The following is a 19,678-nucleotide window of genomic DNA, read 5'->3' as shown; positions in this document are numbered from 1 at the left end:
AATTAAAACACCATTTACACAGTTTGTGATAATGAGTCAGAGTCGAAATCATGTTTTTAGTAGGACCAGGTATAGAGTTATCTCCCATTGACCTTGAAACAATGTAAACAAAGTTTGAAAAGTTAACAGTTTTACTTTTAGTAAGTCAAAGTGAATGTAATATCAATAACATGTACTTAGGTACCACAATATGAAATACGCTTGTCTTGAATGCAAGACTATGAAAAAGTGTAAGTTTTTACAAAACCATTCAGAAATGAGTCTTGTCTCTTGGTACCTTATTTTACTTTATAACTTATTTTTGTCACATAGAAATGTAATATTTAAGAAGGATATGCTACATTATCAATATTTGGTTATATCAATGTAACAGGAAGTGCCAGAAGTTGATATTTAAAGTGCATTATGGGATACACTTGTATTTTAATCATGCAATTAAAATTTAATACAATGATTAACAAATGCAATGATTAAATTAAGTTGAACAACAAAATTTAATCATTTGATTTACTGATCAGTCAATTAAGTTTTAATGACTCCTTAATATTAATTACTCGATAAGTTGAACAACAGACCCCTGGATTTTGTTCCACATTACCAATAATTAAAATGAAGTGGACTTCAAACAGCAGGAAAACGATGTAATTTTTTGGGAACCCTGACTGGAGTAAAGTCAAAGTATTATAAAAACTGTACAATGTAAGTTAATTTTAATTAGTTCTAAAAAATCTGAATTGACGAAGATATCCGCGGTCTTTTTTACTCTACAATGAAACAGACCTATGGCAATCCTGTAGGTCACTACCCATCCCCTTTCCGTTTAAAGGTAGTGCCATTGATCAGGGATCGCCACATTTCTGAATTGTAAACGAAAAGTGAATAGACTATTTCATCAACATCATACAGTCAGATAAGGAGGAGAGATAAAGAAGTAAAAGTATTGAAAAGAAATATGTACAAAGGCATGTTTTTTTGTTAAGAGAAGTGATCATTTTACTTTTGGGTTTGATAAATATTTTTGTAGAAAAAAAAACTTTTTTTGCTTTTAAGTAGTAAGTTACTGTAAAATATGACTTACTTCCAAACTGTTTTTACTATGGGCAAAAACATTAATTTAAACATACAATTTAAACGCAAATCAGTAACAAACAATTTCACCTAAGACATCAATCCTCCTTTTTATGGAGACCCCTTTAATTTTATTTTCGTGTCTGAGAGTTGCATTACTATTGCTAGACCATTACCTTATTATACTTACTTTCGTTATGACTTCTGCTGCTTGCAAAGCATGATATGCTAACCGATCCGGGCCTCTTTGTCACTCCCTTTTTTATATTGCTAGTGCTTTAGGTTCTTGTTTCTGTGTTACGTCTTTATTGCCCTTATATTCAGCAATAATTTGTAATATATTTTATTTGGAACGCTACATGGTTATGTGCTTTATTTTTATGGTCTTCTTGCTTTGGGATTTAATTTTGAAATAGTTATTGTGGATACTGAATCTTTTTTTAGTATTAGGTAGTTCCTTTATCAGATCATGTAACATCTTATCTTAAAGATATTTATGTTATTACATGTTATTCAAATTCTTAGAAGCATTTTAATATACCTTAACTCAATATATACTTGTATATAATTTTATTTTCCTATTATTTCAACCCTAGATGCATTTTGTATCCAGAATACTAAACTAAAAAGGGAATGTCGCCATCTCTCACGAAATACGATGCACAAATCATAGTCATCGATATAAAAATACTGTATTCTAGAATGTATGGAAGCATATTAAGTTATGAACGAGGATATCAGATTCGATGACAGTCAATTAGTACAAGTTTCATATTTCTATGCAATTTATTCTTTTTTTACTCGAATTTGCTGCATTCATTTTTTATACTTATCAAATACTTCACTTTTCATCTTTACCATTTTGTTTACTTCTTATACAGTGGCGCAAAATGTAATTGTCTATGTAATCAACCTATAAGGTAAATGAAAAATACCATTTACGAATTTTATATCATACAATTTGCTTAAAATGAAATACTCTTGCAAAGAATTTTGGTAAAAACATACCTTGTTTATTCAATTATTGTAACAATATTTTAACAAGTGTCGTCGTTTAACCATCGACATTTTCTAGTCTTCTTATTATAGCTACATATAGCATTATTATCATAGCATGACTCATTTGAATCAGGAACACATGTTCTGGCTCCAGCATCTCGTGATACCTAGAATATAATATAACCTTAAAAGTATATTAAACATTGCATCATTCTAATTTTCCTAAAAAAATTACAAATACAAAACGAACTGTACTTTACAGATTTTTTCTGTACTTTACTTGCCAAATATAATTTTGATCTACCTTTTTTCTTTCAACTATCTGAAAACGTAATCAAGGGGACCAAGATTCGAGTGGAAATCAAAAGAATATGATCCAAGGATGAATACTAGACAGGGGAAACAAACACACACACCAAAGGACATGTATTTTCCTTAACCATCCATCTCTAAGTGTTAGTCAAGATATGAGACTGACTTTATAGTATCTTCTGTATCCTTTATCTCGAGTTCTTTGAAGAATATGAAATGTATAAAATCCCCGAAAGTAGGATTATTTAACGATAATGCGTCTACTATACAGTGGAAACTGAGATCAAAGGATCTGACCTAATGATCCTCCTTCCTTTGGGTCAAATCAGTTAAAAAGTCAGTCACATTAGATGAAGGAATAGTTCAGCGAGGAGCGGAGCACAAAATTTTCCCATGGAATTCAGACAGTTTATTTTGATAACTGCACAAATATGTGTTTTTTACAACATCTTCTTTGATAGACATTGTAGAAGATTTGAAATATTTTTTATACAAAGTATGAGGAATCTGTACTAAGCACTATGTGTCTGTATCTATGTTTAGCGACTTTTCTGGAGTAACAACTATTTATAATGTTTTGAGTCGGAATTTTAACTAAATATGGGGAACAGTAGTCGAAAAATCATAGGCCTCGATATAATTGTATGCTGACAAAAATCTGGCATTTGAGATTTTCCAGAAGACTTTTCGCATTTAAATTTTCAGGGTCCATATTGAATTAATACTACTACGGGAGTAGGTGTCGTGATAAGATTGAAGACCATCTTTGATAGCTGTGTGTTCGGAAGTTAAAAGTTTTGGAAGAGGAATAGTAGTACACTGTGCAAATCCAGCTATGAAGCGTTTCTTCCATGGATACTCGTGGAATTTTGGAATCCGGTACATGGATGGAAGATCAAAATCATGGCCCTCAGTACAGAGACCAAAAGAGGACAGCTCGGATTTATGGTTTTCCACTCCATCTTCTTTGGAGAGTGTGGTAGTAGTATAAGTATATGTATTATTATTACTATTATTTCCTACTTCTATCTCAAGCATTTGATGTAATGTCTCTTGCAGAAAACGTATGTATAGTAGACAATGTATGACTGGATCGGGATTAACAAAAAATATACTAAAACGCTCAAACGTTCATCAGATCCACACATAAACAGTGTTTAAAATGATCAGATAATTTTATCTGTACAATAAACGATAAAAAGAAAAATGAAGTCGGTTAACAAAAACTGTGTTTCTTTAAAATCCTTTTTTTACCTACATCTCGAATACGATAACAGTGAGTCATCATAGTCCAAAGATTAATGATAAAAAAGACGACGTTAGTTTTAAAATTATAAACTCCCTTTACCTGTGCAGCAGTAATCCTTAATCCCTTGTGTATAGTGTTTATAATTCACAATGTATTTGCTACGATAAAATAAGTACTAACTACACAGATTTCCTTGAACGTTATAAATATCTGCGTAACAGACTCCTGAATCAACGGTATGAGGAAATGCACCCAAAGAAGTCTGTTACCCATTTTTTTTCAGATTACAGTCCTTGGTTGAAAAATATTCAGTTTCTTCGGAACAGTGGGTATGTTTTTTTTTTGTTTTTTGTTTTTTTTTGTTTTGTTTTTTGTTTTTTGTTTTTTTTTTTTTGGGGGGGGGTATTCTTTATGCTGATACGATCCATAATTCACCGATTATGACAATATAGCATGCAACCGCTATTTAATTTATGTAATTACTGCCGTTATATTCACTTCGTAATGGAAAAGGGAGGTTTGGTAACCCACCAGTTCGTTTGAAATGACTCTACCAAGTCATGACCATTGCGATACAAGCTACTGCGGTGGTGTGATATTCATTGTGTTATTTTATTTGGACTTGACTTGACTATAGATCGGATTATTGATTTTTTGTAAAAATTAAACACAAATAACACTGTCAAATTTTATTAACAAGGATATATCAGATAGCACTATTGTCATATTTACCCTGCATCTACAGTTTGCTCTGTATGAATACTCTCCATGTTTTAAAAACATATACATATGCTGCTTGGGGGTCATCTTGAAATACTCATACATAAACATAAACATCCGCATTCTAAGTTGTCCATTTCTCAGATGCACTATTAAAAACGACAACAAAACAATAGATATTTATATAACTTAAATCATTGTACATAATCGTATTGTGTATTTCTTCATATACCAAAACAGATGATTTATTTTCATTTATATCTAACGATGTTTTCATTCTGATTTGTAGATGGGCACAATATCTTCATTTCAAATGCTTGCGTTGATGTTAGTTTCCTCCTCCTGTCCAATCATCTCTTTCATGTGAGTTGCTTTCCCTTAAACTATGGTTGCCCTATTTCTATGCTGTTACTAGTATGTCTTAGTTTGTATAAATGAAAATGCTCCTAGTGAAATGCTTACATTATTTAAAGGCGACTGAAATATGGTGTGTTACATGACCGAGTCAGTCTAGACATCTTAAGCAATTTAATTTTTTTTTTTAATTCATTACGTTAATATTTCCTGTTTAACTTACTTCCCTACTGTCAATGTTCACAGGAAGAAACTCTTGAAGAATATACACTTTTTATTTTTTCCAACATCTGACTGCTTAAATCCCTACATATACCAAAGTGATACATACTGGACTTTAGATTTAACAATTGATAAAAGGAGTTTTAATATTTCAAATCACAATTTAAATACTCCAAGTTTCAAACTTTTGCGAATCATTGACCAAAGCCTTAATCAGATCTTACGTAGTGATCCATTCATGAAATTATTATAATATCATTTAGATCTGTATGCAAATGAAATTAGTTATATGTGCTTTCTAAATGTTTGAATAACGTATCAATATTGTTATTGTTGTAGTTACAAATGTTCACTTAATATATGGTGAAACATTCTATAGAGAATCAGAGTTTACGTTTTTTTTATTCAGACTTACTGCTTAACATAACAAATACATAAAAATGAATGTAAATATACATATAAATCTTACATTCATCACAGTCAGAACTCTGATGCTGTAAACTCTATCCAGTTTTTCATCTTTAACAGTGAGAACATCCCCCGTCATAACTTTAAAACATAACTGAAAATTGTAACCAAAGTAATCGCCTTTCCTATGGACTATTAAACTAGAGTATTAGTCTACAAGTTTACCATTATTTCATTGGAACGAAGGCTATGATTTCGTCTAATCCTTTTATTTGGCACTTCATTAATTCTGCTCTTTCCTCTTTTATGACAAAGTGTTTAATGTAGCAAAACAGATTTATTTTTTTTTAAATTACTAAATTAGCATGTAATTATTCGATAAAAAATGAAAGTGACATTGCTTTACCTATGTTGCAAGTTTAACTAACATGAAACAGTAACTTTTTAAATGTTATAGGAATTACAGCAAGAATTAAATTAAAATCCGAAAATTAAATTTCAATTACAAGATAAAATGATATTTGTGTGATTTTCTGGAATTGAAGTAAAAGATTACAAAACTGTATCAAAGTAGTGTTCAGAATTTTTTGTTTTTTGTTTGTATGTTTGTTTGTTTGTTTGTTTGTTTGTTTTGGTTTTTTTTGTTTTTTTTTTTTGTTTTGTTTTGTTTTTGTTTTGTTTTGTTTTGTTTTGGTTTTTTTTTTTTTTTTTTTAAAGATATTGTGTTTGAACATATCATTCTTGTGATTAATACAAGATTACAAAAGTGAGAATTGTTTATACGTTATGTCAAAAATTTAACAAAGCCATTACAACTACATGTATCGATCAGTTTACCTATGTTTAACAATACAGTTGTATGTATGTCAATTTTAAATGCACGTTACTTACGATACTTTGCATCACAAAAATAGTTCTGGGGATGTCCAACCCACGGTGGTCCTGGAATTCCACAACCAATAGATAATCTAAATAGTGACAAGAACAGAAAAACTACTCCATTCTCTATAAAAAGCTGCATTTTGTGTCAACTCAGCAGTGTAGACTGTAGATATAATTGCCCACAATACTTAAAAATGCATTGCCTTCTTGTTCAGCTGTTGCAAAATCGTTTAAATACCATTAAACATATTATTTCGGTTATTCGTTTACATATAATTACAACTATCATAGCTCATTGACTGTTATTGTACAGTACACTGTGTAGTAAGTAGCTAAGCCTTGACTAAGACGTGATCATAATTGACAAGAATGAAAAGTAAACCTAAAGAATTCAATTAAAAATGCAAATATTAATTTTGTTTTACGATTCACCAATTCACACTGCTGTCATCAATCAGTATATCAATCAGATATACCAAATAGTATGACATGTATATGCTACATGTATCTCTTTATATATATATATTTCTTGAATCAATATAAATGAAGCAGGGCAATTTCAACTTTATAAACATTTGTATCTCTTCGGTTTGGTCGTTGTATCTATTTCTTGTACGGCTGATATTTTGTGATATCACATCATAGGAACTAATGATATGAAAAATTCGCCGTATCCATAGCATTGTTATATCCATAGCATTGTTAATATGATTTCTTACTTTATGCTCTTGTAACAACTGGTGATATCATAGACGGACGATCGCTACAATTTTGGCTACGGTAGATATTGAATGTCAAGCATCCAAATTTTTCAAAGGAATCATTGAGGAAAAGAGTTTCATAAATCTTAAATTTGAATATTACAAATATCAACTCAAGTTTATCTAATGTCAAAATCATAACAAACGAGTCTCTGGGATTTTGTGTTAATTGTAATGATCTAAAATTAAGTTAGCGAGTTTATTTTTTGCAATATTCAATTTTCACACAATTGTGTTTTAGTTTTTAGTATATTGTGTTTTTAGTTGTTTTTTTTTCTTTTTATTTCTTTGTTTTTTGTTGGATATTTTTTCTGTGTTTGTTTGTTTTTCTTTTTTTTTTTATCAATTTGTTTTGTTTGTTTGTTTTGCTTTGGGGGATTTTTTTTGTTTTTGTTTTTGTTTTGTTTTTTTGTTTTTGTTTTTTTTTAGCTATTTAAAATGAGATTTGGTTGTTTACTTCCGTGATATAGATTGGGATCACAAATGCTGTAGAAGTACTTTTGAACTGTGTTGCCAAAACCAGTATGTCCAAATAAGAGCTTCTGAAAAGTTGAATGTAGGATTGTTTTCATTCAAAACAATTGCCAATTCAAGAAATGCATGTATAGAAATAATAACGAGAATTAATACATGCTTAAAATATTAAACTTAGCGTTGTGTTAGTCATATGTGAGGCAAAATCGCTCTTGATTGCATGTCTTGAAAAATGAAAACATACATTCGGGATGTTTTCGACCAACAAATTCATTCTAATCAACGTTCTGTTTTAATTAATTGAAAGGCAAGCTAATAAATACATACGTGCTTGATTCATTTATTGTTTAATAATCCAATACCCATGTGTAAGTGTTTTGTTAGAATCATGAAGATTGTGAAAAATCAAAAACATACATGTCCAAACCACACCAGTTTGGCAATGTGTATTCACTCAAGGATGCTTTTTGTATTTGAAAATACCATTATTTGATCTCTGCATCCCAGGATTGGCTCAAAAATTCTTAAAAAGAATGTTAGATAAATGAAATTTTTGACAGAATTACTAGCCCTTTAAATATTTAGTTTTAGTGCAATTTATTGAAATGATAACTCAAATAACCATATGATATGGAAAAAATTATCCTTTATTTTTGATTCTGATGGTGCAAAAAGTCAAATAACACTCTCATAATGGTGGTTTTTTTTTCATACCATATTCACGTCATGTTTCACTCTCTGTCTAAACCTTACAGAGACTGACAATTAACACTTATTTTCTTCTACATGTGTAGGCGTTGACCCAGCCGCATTTTTCTGTTTTCCTGTTGTAACTACAAATTGCATTGTCTTCATAACATGATGTGCCATTTTGTGGAACACATGTTATATCAGTGGCTTGTGATGACACCTGAAATCATTATTTTGGCAGATGTCATTTCAATGATGTATATAGTTTATTATTATCATTATTATTATTATTATTGAATGGAGAAATTGCGATCAACAAAAATGAATATTCATGAGCTAATTAAGAACGTGACCAGTCGTCCGATACCGGACATTTCAAAAACCACGACTTTTCAGATATCCATAATTTACGGAATATTTGGGTTCTTTCCGTCATCGTTTTTATTTTCATTGATACTGTCCTAGTATGTGACCCGGAAAATAAAAAAAAACAAACAATTTGGCCATTTTTTACTTAAAAGAAGTGTTTTTAAGTGCATTTTGATCTGGAAACAAGCTGTTTTCAAATGTCGCTGGAACTCTTTTGACAGAGCACACAAGCTAGGTGAGTAAAATGAGAAAGGAAATGCAGTTTGAAGATTAATTTCAACACCTAGATTCGTGCAAAACAATGCGATTTGACTGCACATGTCTTCTGTTAAAGCGTAATCAAGGGAACCAAGGTTTGAATATTACTAAATAACGAAAGTCGCCCTTTTTCTTTTACATTTCTGTATAGAAAAGTATGTGCTCTCGCCTCGAGATTTCACTTTTGTTGCCTTTTCTGTAACTCCCACCCAACCCCCCATCGTTGATATACTTAGTCTCGGTACCATCTTTCAGCAACTTTGAATAACCTAATCTAATTAATTGAATTATTAGGTCACTCTTAATTAAAGTTGTCACTTATTTTAAGAAATGTACGCCAATTTGATTTAGTTCATAATGGTCCCGTATTGATGCCCTGTTTTGAAATTCGTAATGCATGGCTGTGATTTCCTAATGACCGACTGTAGGAATGTCAGGGGCGTAATGACTAGTAGTCGAAATTTTCGGTTAATAAAGGATGGGCATTTCTATACATATTGTAGAAAGTTGGTTAATAATACCTGCTTAATTGCACAGAGTAAGGTATAATAAATGAATATTTAAATAAGTAGCGAAAAAATGCGTGTATATCAAGGGTTGTTGTTGTTGCTGTTTGTTTTCTTTTCTTTTCTTTTTTTTCTCGCATTAATACAAATATCAGACTACCGACAGCTAAGAATAATAAAGATTTTAACCCCAAAAATGAAATCCAAATTCTGTTTACAAGTTGATTTTAAGTAATTCTTTGTATTTTTTGTTTTAAAATAAAGTGATTGCTTAATCTATCGATCTTGTATTTTATGTGTTTGAAAAATCTATATAAACAGTAAATACTAATACTTGCACTGCATCTACAATTTGCTTGGTAGGAAAACTTTCCACGTTTTAACCATATATACATATGTTGTTGAACCGTCATTTGGGAATACTCACGCCGGAACATGAAGGTTCGGATAATAAGTCTTCCATCATTGTCCATGGTTGCTAACATTCAAATGTATGAATATATATATTAGAGAATAACGTTCGAATTAAAGAACAGGTATATGCAGGGTTTATACCACAACCTGTATTTACAAAATTCAAATAGAAATTACTGAATATGACTTTGGTTATTACTGTAACGTCATAAAAACAAAATAAATCCTCTTCAAACTTACCTTGAAGAACAATTATTTTCCCTATAGTCAATGTTGTTCCACACGCTGCACTACTTTTAGGGGAAAATATTTTTTTTACTTTCCCAACATTCGATGCCTTAAATCCCTGTGAATTAAAAAAAAACAAACGATACATTTATTTCTTATAACATCCAATTTTGAATTCGATTATAGCCTACGTTACAACAAATTTGTCATTTATCTATGTTATTTTAATAAAGGTTCATAAATAATTATTTGTAACATCTAATTATACGCCATGACATTCAATAAAGGAATGAGTCATCAAGGAAACCAAGATTTTAGCGGAAATAAAAAAAAGCAATATATATATACGTCTCAAAATTTGACGACCCTATTCGCTACACTGTTCCGTCGGATTAAATTGATACAGGGTAGATAACGTAATTTTATAGAAGGGTCTGAAAATACCCAACGATCTTAGAACTGTCAAATTTGCGATGCAAATTTTTAGTCGTTCCCTCCGCGGGACTCGAACTCGTACCGCTGTGACATCTATGGCAACACCGCCTGCACAAAGTCAAGCGCCCTAGACCACTCGGCCAGCTAGGCTATATAAAAACATTGCTTTCGCTGGCCGTGTCATTCTTACTCGTAGACCCTTCCATATGTTTACTTTATCTTCCCTGTATCAATTTTATCCGATGGAGCTGTGTAGCAAATAGAGTCGTCACATGATTGGTAAATTTGCTGTTATATTATTAATTCATTTATTTGTTCTCTTATGATTATTAAATTCCATGATCTCTTGAATGAAACAGCTTAAGTCAAAATTGTTCTAGATGTTGACTGGGTGTGGAAGAATCTTATCTAAATAATATTGATAAGTTTATGTTGATTTACTTTAATTACTGCTAGCACTCTGACTCTGTATCCTCTATATAAGGTGGTTCCGACATTAGAGCTGAGCACCTCTCCCACCATAACTGAAAAGAATTGAAGGAGTTGAATGGTAAATTTCAAATGCATTAACATTTTTCTTAGGTATTATGTATGCTTCATTGATTGAACTGACAATCAAATTTTGAAGAATACTTCATAAGGTATAATTCACCGACTTTGTTATAGCTATGAAATGTTTTGTTTCAGAGCTAATTTCCTAAGAAGACAATAATCAATCTAAAAAATATAAACAGTTACGAAAAATATGACGATTAAACAAAATCTAAACATGTTCTGATATCTCATTGATTATCGAAAATTCCTTCAGGAACACTTGTTATATTGGATTTATTCCGTTACGAACAATTATTACCATCGCATTTATTCTGTAATATTTCTTCTCTTGGAACTTGTATTATGGAAAAAAACTTGATTGACAACTCTTGAAGGTTAATTTCACTGAATTGTAAATGAAACACTAAATACTTACCATATTTTGCGGAACAGAACAAGTTCTGAGGATATAATATATAGGGTGGAGGTATACTGCATTCCTCAGAGAACTTAACTAATATCAGAATAAGAAGTCCAAGCCCATTTGTCCTAGCCATTTTTTGTTCACAAATCCTTGTTGTACTCTACGTTTATGCAGTTATATATCATTTTATTGTGAAGATATTTCATTCAGCTGCCACAAAAGTATTTCAAATCACTTTACACGTCTTATTACAGGTTTCTATAAGTAAATTTAATTGTGTCATACTGTTGCTGGATAATGAATAAAATGCAAAAATATATGTGAATATTTTTGTCAAGTTGAGGTTGACATTTTACACTTTATATATTATAATAAGCTTTTTATTACCGATTGTGTCATAATGATTTTCCATTTTAGACAAATAACGTTATGAATAAATCACTTAAGTCATTACATCAGAAAACAGTTACCTTGTTTTTTAGCTCTGAAATGTGTAAAATGAGATGATATGTTAAAATCCATCAGATCATTGACACTCAAATTTGTGGTTACAGCAAACACATTGTTCACAATAAGTATAGTTGTATGTCTTGGTATTATTGTCATGTTCATAACATGAGAAGATGGTGTGAGCATGTTGGTCATCCGAACTTTCAGTTAACTTGAAAAAAAACTATCAGTCACTATGCTCATTTAAATTATCCATCCACCAGATTAAATGTACTGCAATCTTACATAATTTCAGTTCTATAATGTACTTCATATTTTGTAGAATATTTCTTTGGATGTTGATAACATTTTTTTTCTAATTGGAGACTCTAATGACTACAAGTATGATGACAAATGGTTCTTCGTTAATAAAACTCAAATATGTTATTATAAACTAACTTGTAAAAGCTTTCAATTATTTATGTTGACTTTAGCAAATTAACAAATAATTATTACAAGAACTTTCTAATTTCGGGCGATTATCTAAAGAGGCATGCCATTTAACTGTATATAACATATCTGCATTCTTGTATTTCTTCTAAGATAAAACATTTTTTGATAATAACATATGTATATTTAATTTCAATAAGCATATGTAATAATTTAAATATTGTTTTAATTTCAATTTAAATATCATTTGTGTTCATGCAGATTGTCTTAAGGAATGTTTTCACTACTAAGCGAATGTAAACTTTCAACCGCTTTAAACAAAAAGGAGGGGATTTTGATCTTTTAAGTCTAATGTATCATTTTGGATGGGTTTCCGTCATTTCCATATTATTTGCATCACTTAAATAGCCCAAGCATGCGTAAATCGAAGATGAAGTTGCTCCTTTGTAGTATGTAGCGAAGCTATATAATTCAATTTAATATCGTAAAGGATTTTACATGTAATGTGTTTGGTACTGTTCGTAGGACAAGATTACCCTTCCGGTATTATTATCGGTTTTTACTTGTAATGTGTTTGGTAATGATCGTAGGACATGATTACCCTTCTGGTATTATTATCGTGTGTGTGGTACTGCTCGTAGAACAAGGTTACCCTTCCGGTATTATTATCGATTTTTACTTGTAATGTGTTTGGTACAGCTCATAAGACAAGGTTATCCTTCCGGTATTGTTATCGTGTGTTTGGTGCTGCTCGTACGACAGGATTACCCTTCCGGTATTATTATCGTGTGTTTGGTACTGCTCGTAGGACAATGTTACCTTCCGGTATTATTATCGTGTGTTTGGTACTGCTTGTAGAACAAGGTTACCCTTCCGGTATTATTATCGATTTTTACTTGTTATGTGTTTGGTACTGCTCGTAAGACAAGATTTTCCTTCCGGTATTATTATCGTGTGTTTGGTACTGCTCGAGGGACAAGGTTATCCTTCCGGTATTATCATCGTATGTTTGGTACTGCTCGTAGAACAAGATTACCCTTCCGGTATTATTATCGGTTTTTACTTGTAATGTGTTTGGTACTGCTCGTAGGACAAGATTACCCTTCCGGTATTATTATCGTGTGGTTGGTACTGCTCGTAGGACAAGGTTATACTTCCGGTATTGTTATCGTGTGTTCGGTACTGTTCGTAGGACAAGATAACCTTTCTGGTATTATTATCGTGTGTGTTGTACTGCTCGCAGGACAAGGTTACCCTTCCGGTATTATTATCGTGGTTTTGGTGCTGCTCGTAGGACAAGATTACCCTTCCGGTATTATTATCGGTTTTTTATGAAGTTCATATTGCTAGTTCTTTAGTTTATTTTGCGATGTCTCAGTTTCCATATGTATGTATGAGCAACTCGGTGGGTGTTTCTAGAAAAACAGAGGACGCTTACCCTACCGGTGCACCTGGTCCATGCTCCCAGTTTTTAGTGGAGTCCGAGTTGCTCATTTGCTTTTTTTTGCTTTGTATTGATGATTTTAGTTCCTTATGTTCTTTGTTGTGTATGTCTGTTTTCCATGTCTGGTCTTTGTCCCTGGATTACATTCTTTTGATTACCGCTATAACCTTGGTTCCCTCGATTACTCCTTGTATTCTATTAGGTTCGCTACATTGTGTATGTTTCTTGTTAAGGGTATAAACTTGGATCTTGATGTACCTGAGTTGTCCTATTGTTTTACGCTTCAGTACTTCTCTCCAATATCGCATGCATATCACCGATGTCGGGTAAAAACAAAACATCATATTGGAACTGGTGTCAACGAAACGAGGCGATATCAGGTTTGCTTATAGCCAGACTTACAGCGATACTCGTAATAATACTCGTAATAATTCGTTTTAAAACTGATCCTTTGCAAATAAAACGACAATCGTAAATTATTATTGACAATTCCGTTTGATCAAACATTTGTACTGCGACCAAAATGAACCCTTTACTATATAGAAAGGCAAGTGCTTTTAGAATTATTTATTCATAACAAAAATCGTCATTCACCCAACCACATTTCTGTGATATTCGGTTGTAGCTACATATGGCCGATTTCTCATAACAATAAGTATTAGATTTTGGAACGCATGTTCTGTCACTGGCATCAGTTGATACCTGAAATAAAACAACATTAGTAAATAAGTTTGACGTGTTTAATGGTAAACGAGTGGAGGAAAAACATTTCATGCAATTAATTTGTAGATAGAGTTGCATCAAAAGAAATAGAAATGCCAAAAATCGCAATCAATTAAGGTATACCGGTACTATTAAATCTTATTCTTGTACATGTAATTGATTTTAGCTAAATTATGTTTATTAAAAAAAGAACAAACAAATAGAAAGTTTTGTTTTTTTTATACACATATAAAATATATATATATATGTATATTTTTATATATACATTTGTTCCCAGCATGCTTGTTGTGTCGTATTCGTTGGTTCTATATAGCATAATAATTACTTATATTGTACAAGAATAGCTACCACTGTTTTCCCTTGCGTATTTGAAATAAACGTATATAATCGTGAACAGAGAAACAAAAGGAGAAGATCTTTTATTAGGACAAATTCTCAATAAAAGAATGTTGTTTTTTTTTTTACAAGATTCAAGTAGCAGGTTGACAAATTGAGTAAATTGAGGTAAGCTTTCCGTCATATGGCAAACATGTTTTTGCATAGAATGTTTTATCATTCTGACAACTCTACTTTTTACTAGGCAAACCAGCTGATCGTGCGATTTATGCGCTAGCTCACTGACAAAACAGCCCACAGGTGAGCATGTTTACCAACTGGGAGACATTATTCTGACTTCGAACGGTTCAGTCATCACTCTGTCTCCGAAATACCACGGATTTGAAATGAAGAAGCAATATACTTGTATGTAAGATTACAATATGTTTCTTATGGTCGAACCCATGACTCTCACCAACCAACCATGAGACTACCGAGATGGTTCTAGTAGATGAGAAAATACAAATTAGGCAATTGAATTCTTTTTTACCCTGCATCTACAATTAGCTCTATACGAAAACTTCCCACGCCTTAACCACATATACATTTGTTGTTGAAAGGTCATCTTGAAATATTGGTATTGGAACATAGAAAGTCGAATAACAAATTTTCCATCCCTCTTCTTGTTTGCTGGAAAAAAAAAGCTGAAAGTTCGTTTAGTAAAACCATAAAAGCTTTCGTCTGGTTAATTAATTTGCTCTTTTGATGTTTAAAAAGATTTTTTGATTAACTTGTTTATAAAGGACGTACCACGAATGAATGAAAATGTAATATATAGGAATATTTTTTAATTCGTCAATCACTGCAGTTTTTTAGAATACAGCGATTACTGTATTAAAATGGTTTATATGACATTGTCTCTCCCTCAATATGTATAATAAGATTCATGAAAATAAACTTAGTTCGCTTCTTGTTCATGTATCTAAGCTCCATTTAAGAGTCAAGTATTTCTAAAGAAATGATTAAATAATCCATTTTGAACTCATCAGTTGCATATCGCAAACTTAACTTATTTCTATCATTACCACTTAAATATATTGAATAAAGGTTTGCAGCAAAGGAGTAACATGTGATATCTTTCTTTACCAGAACCACCAAATTATAGTTACCTCCAAAGGCGTAAGTGATCCCTATACGAAATGTTGTTCCGCATGCTGCACCACTACTTGGGGTATATATACTTTTAACTTTTCCGACATCTGAGTTTGTGAATCCCTTTTGGTATAAAACGTCATCATTAAGACTTGTATGAATAAGTAAAACATGTTGCATATTCAATATTACTATATACACTCTTACTATACAGACAAAGTTACATGTGTCATATATGAGAATCATATGGTTTACAACACATGGTAAACGAGCATGATAGGACCATATTATTGTTTCCATATGACAAAAATAATATCTTTGTATAAACACTTGTTTTTAAAACGTGTTATCCTCTAGACTCTTATTGCTTTAATGTGTATATCAATTTCGGTAAAATGATAATACTTATTTATGTTTAACCTGTAAAATCAGAGCATGTTGGTCTGTGTATAAATACTTAAGTTTTTATTTGTCAAAATATTTTTGTTGTTACTACTCTTGACACATCACGTTGTTTTCTAAATTTTCGTTTTTCCTTCACCCTGCTTTGACATTTTAGCGAGAGTATCGTTCCTCGAAACTAACACAATATCGTTTGTTCGTCTATGAAAGATATTAAAACATAGCGCAGATGGTATATTCTGGCGTATAGTGTAAATTGTTTGACATGTAATTTACATTTATAACAGCTAATACTCTGATTCTGTATATTGTGTAGATGGTCCCGACCTTAGAGCTTAGAACATTACCGACCATAACTGAAAATGATACGAAAAAAATTATTTTGCACATTTAGCAAAAGAGAAGTGCTTATACACATGTCATAACATAAGATTGATCACCAATTTTGAATTGATTTGTCTGCAAGTCTTTTCATTAATGCACAATTTGTTCAACGTGTAATAATTTTCCCTTCCTCTTTTGTCTTTCCCAGACTTGACTCGGCGGTGTTTCTAGAAAAGCAGAGGACACTAACTCCCTACCGGTACGCATGATCCATGCTCCCAGTTTTTAGTGGTCCGAGTTGCTCATTAACTTTTGTTACTTAATGTATTATTTTGGTTATTTTATATTCTTTGTTGTGTTTGTCTGTTTTCTATGTCTAGTCTTTGTCCCTGGATTTCATTCTTTTGATTGCCGCTAGAATCTTGGTTACTTGATTGCTCTTTCAAATAGTCAACGATTTTATAAAAAGATTATTTTTCATAAATTTATAAAAGACTCATACCCGTAAGTTTTCGTTACCCTACAAAATGATAAGGAGGTGCTATTAAAGAATTCAAAACATTCTTCAAGACCCGTGCAGGGCCGGATGTCAAAAGAATAGGCCTGCAGCAGCGCTAAGCTTGTCGTAAAAGGCGATCAAATAGTGCTCAGAACCTTAATCGGGGGCTAGGGCGCTCTGCCCACAGAGCAACTGGGATGTGTGCCCCAGGTGGTGGAATGGGGTACCCCTGGCGTGTTACATGCTGGGGTTGTCAGGCTATAATACGGAAAACCTGACCACAAACCATAGTGGTGCACCGTGTTGGGAAAGATGCCACGTTCCTCGCACGTTAAAGAACCCTACTGTGGTATTCTCCCGGAGTAGGAACCACAGGGCTCCGCCACAGGAGGCTAAATTGCCCGACCCTACCCATCTCTCCCTATTTGCAGTGGCAATCAAAATTTGTATACCCCATTGTCCTTGTGTTCCATCTCATTTTTATTTCATGTTCATTTTATTATCAATTTCATGTTCATCGTCTGAATATAGTTGAAATATTGCTGCTCGGACGTTAAACCCCAACAAACAAACAAAATCAAGAGACATTTACCCATACAATGCACCTGGTCCAAACACAGAGACTTTTTGTCAAGTCCTACTTTTGAAGAAAAGTTATAAAGAAAGCGAGATATATTCATAAGAACATGTAATTGTTAGAAAAAAATGTTTGTATAATTTGGCAAAATAAATTTTGCTTCCAAAGGTGGTACAGTTACACTGATTAAATATTGTTCTATTAATTATGATATTACAGAAAATGAACCTGTAAAAAAATAAAATACTTTTTTTATTGTCACTTATTTGTTGTTTATATCTTCTGTACTGTTTTTGACTACTTATTTTACCAATTTTGACCCGAAGCAATTGTTTTCTGCCCGTTCAATCTTTATAAACCGAAACTTTTTAACCTAAATTGAAGCGGGGGTAAACGTGCTATAAAACCTTGTTAAACCCACCTTTTCCATCGAAAATACTTGTATCAAAATATGACCATTGCGGTATTTTCCAACTTCCGCTTTCCCTTGATATTGCCATTTGTTATACAACTCTTCCTTTATTTCTTTTGCTTTTAAACATTGCCTTAAGTTTATCAGTTAGGCAATTTTGTTTTTACCCTTGCTTCAAATATCTAAACAAATAATGCCGCAAATACACTCAATTTCATTCAATCTGTCTGTGCTCTTTCCTTTTGTTGAATATAAACTTTTATGTGAAAATAATAAAGAAGAAAGTCGCAATGAAATGATAATTCTACGTGTTTACATGAACAAAACTCGAGCTTCTTTATCATTAAAACAAAAGTATATTGGTCGTCAAATTCCTAATTTGAAATCAGCATGAATATAAAATGAAGAAAATTAACACTATACTTTTTTACTTACGATACTTTGCATCACAAAAAAAATTCTGAGGATGTGCGACGAACGGAGGGCCTGGAGGACTACATTGCTCCGACAACTTGAATATTGCCAGTGCTAACAGAATAGCTATCCTCCTAGCAGACAATGTCATTATGTGTCAACAAATAAATACAATGTAGAACTTTTACACAGTGCACATTGTAATTTGAATAGTGATCAGTTTTATTTATTTCAGCTGCTGCAAAAGCCTTCCTTGTATAGCTTAGAATAATCCGTTCTGTTTAAAACAAAAGAATGTGTGTTATACGTGCTGTTATTGGCTTAATAAGAAATATTGCATCATGCTCCGTGTAAATTACAGTTAATTTATAGAGGATTTAAAAAAATTATTTTCTAATAACTGATTTGGTAATGCGGTGTTCATAAAATAGACATGAACAATACATCTTTAAAACAATATGTGATAACGATACTGTAAAATAAGGTAAAATAAGCGATGGATTTTGTGGCGTCATAAAATTGATCAAGAACAAAATTATTTTGTTTAGGTTTGTGTGTTATTATATGCTTAGTTTGAATAATGGTTTCTAGTCTATCAGTCTTATTTATAAAACCAATGACAGCCACTGGTGTTTCTTCTCAAAGTCATATTGTCATCAGTACAGATTCTTTTACAAAAAAACATCATACTCTTCGGATAGATTAAGATGCTTCAAAATTCAATGTTTCTTTTTTTGCCGACGCAGTCGGTATAGCTTTGGTTTTTACCCTTTGACCATAAGGGCGCTCTTCCATGGAAACGCAAGTCACCTGATCGCAGTTCTCTTTCCCGATTGGTCAAATACTGATAACTTAGTGGCGTTCGAAAAAAACTGTATCGAAAATTTGATAAATTGCGTGCCATGTTTTATTTTCTTTAAAGAAATATAGAAATTTAGAAGTAAAAAGAACAAAAATTTACTGCGTTTGCTATTTTTTTAAAGTTAGTACTATTTATAACATGCCTTTAATGTAAGATGTCTGTTTTCACCTGTTGAAATGAATGACTTTTGTGGTATACGTGAGTGTGTGTGTATGTGTGTGTGTGTGTGTGTGTGTGATTATTTTGTGTTGTGTGATTTGTTCTCCATGAACGATTTCTATTTTTATATACTATAATATAGGATAAAATTTGGACACCGATTTTAAATTCCACATATTATGTCATATTAACGCTAATGGCGCCTTCGT

The 19,678-nt window shown here is 32.0% G+C and overlaps 2 protein-coding genes and 1 long non-coding RNA gene across 5 annotated transcripts; all 3 read right to left on the bottom strand.

Moving 5' to 3' along the window:
- Positions 1 to 1,627: 1,627 nt before the first annotated feature.
- On the bottom strand, positions 1,628 to 6,731 carry LOC148608432 (uncharacterized). 2 transcript variants are annotated; one of them, XR_015915325.1, is made up of 5 exons: positions 6,224 to 6,718; positions 5,394 to 5,473; positions 4,926 to 5,008; positions 4,361 to 4,497; positions 2,020 to 2,234 (listed from the first exon to the last, which is right to left on the bottom strand). It is a non-coding gene; the product is annotated as an uncharacterized LOC148608432 (long non-coding RNA). The 2 variants fall into 2 exon arrangements; XR_015915326.1 differs by lacking the exon at positions 4,926 to 5,008 and having other exon boundaries at positions 1,628 to 2,234; positions 6,224 to 6,731.
- A 1,347-nt stretch (positions 6,732 to 8,078) lies between these two features.
- LOC148608431 (metalloproteinase inhibitor 2-like) lies at positions 8,079 to 11,568 on the bottom strand. Its single transcript, XM_088545994.1, has 5 exons — positions 11,320 to 11,568; positions 10,791 to 10,873; positions 9,927 to 10,032; positions 9,611 to 9,750; positions 8,079 to 8,359 (listed from the first exon to the last, which is right to left on the bottom strand). Exons 1-5 carry the CDS (start codon positions 11,438 to 11,440, stop codon positions 8,222 to 8,224), a joined length of 588 nt encoding a protein of 195 aa, XP_088402120.1. The 5' UTR covers positions 11,441 to 11,568; the 3' UTR covers positions 8,079 to 8,221.
- A 2,614-nt stretch (positions 11,569 to 14,182) lies between these two features.
- On the bottom strand, positions 14,183 to 18,746 carry LOC148608430 (uncharacterized). 2 transcript variants are annotated; one of them, XM_088546312.1, is made up of 5 exons: positions 18,470 to 18,742; positions 16,499 to 16,578; positions 15,838 to 15,943; positions 15,219 to 15,358; positions 14,183 to 14,332 (listed from the first exon to the last, which is right to left on the bottom strand). In XM_088546312.1, the coding sequence occupies exons 1-5, from the start codon at positions 18,597 to 18,599 to the stop codon at positions 14,198 to 14,200; spliced, it is 591 nt and encodes a 196-aa protein (XP_088402438.1). In that variant the 5' UTR covers positions 18,600 to 18,742; the 3' UTR covers positions 14,183 to 14,197. The 2 variants fall into 2 exon arrangements, with proteins under 2 accessions (XP_088402438.1, XP_088402439.1); XM_088546313.1 differs by lacking the exon at positions 15,219 to 15,358 and having other exon boundaries at positions 18,470 to 18,746.
- Positions 18,747 to 19,678: the final 932 nt, after the last annotated feature.

Source organism: Perna viridis, chromosome 9 (genome assembly GCF_037379345.1).
Source record: "Perna viridis isolate PV_CMFRI_1.1 ecotype Kerala chromosome 9, ASM3737934v1, whole genome shotgun sequence".
NCBI lineage: Eukaryota > Metazoa > Mollusca > Bivalvia > Mytilida > Mytilidae > Perna > Perna viridis.
Note: the sequence above shows the minus strand (reverse complement) of the source record. Positions and strands in the feature narration are given on the sequence as shown.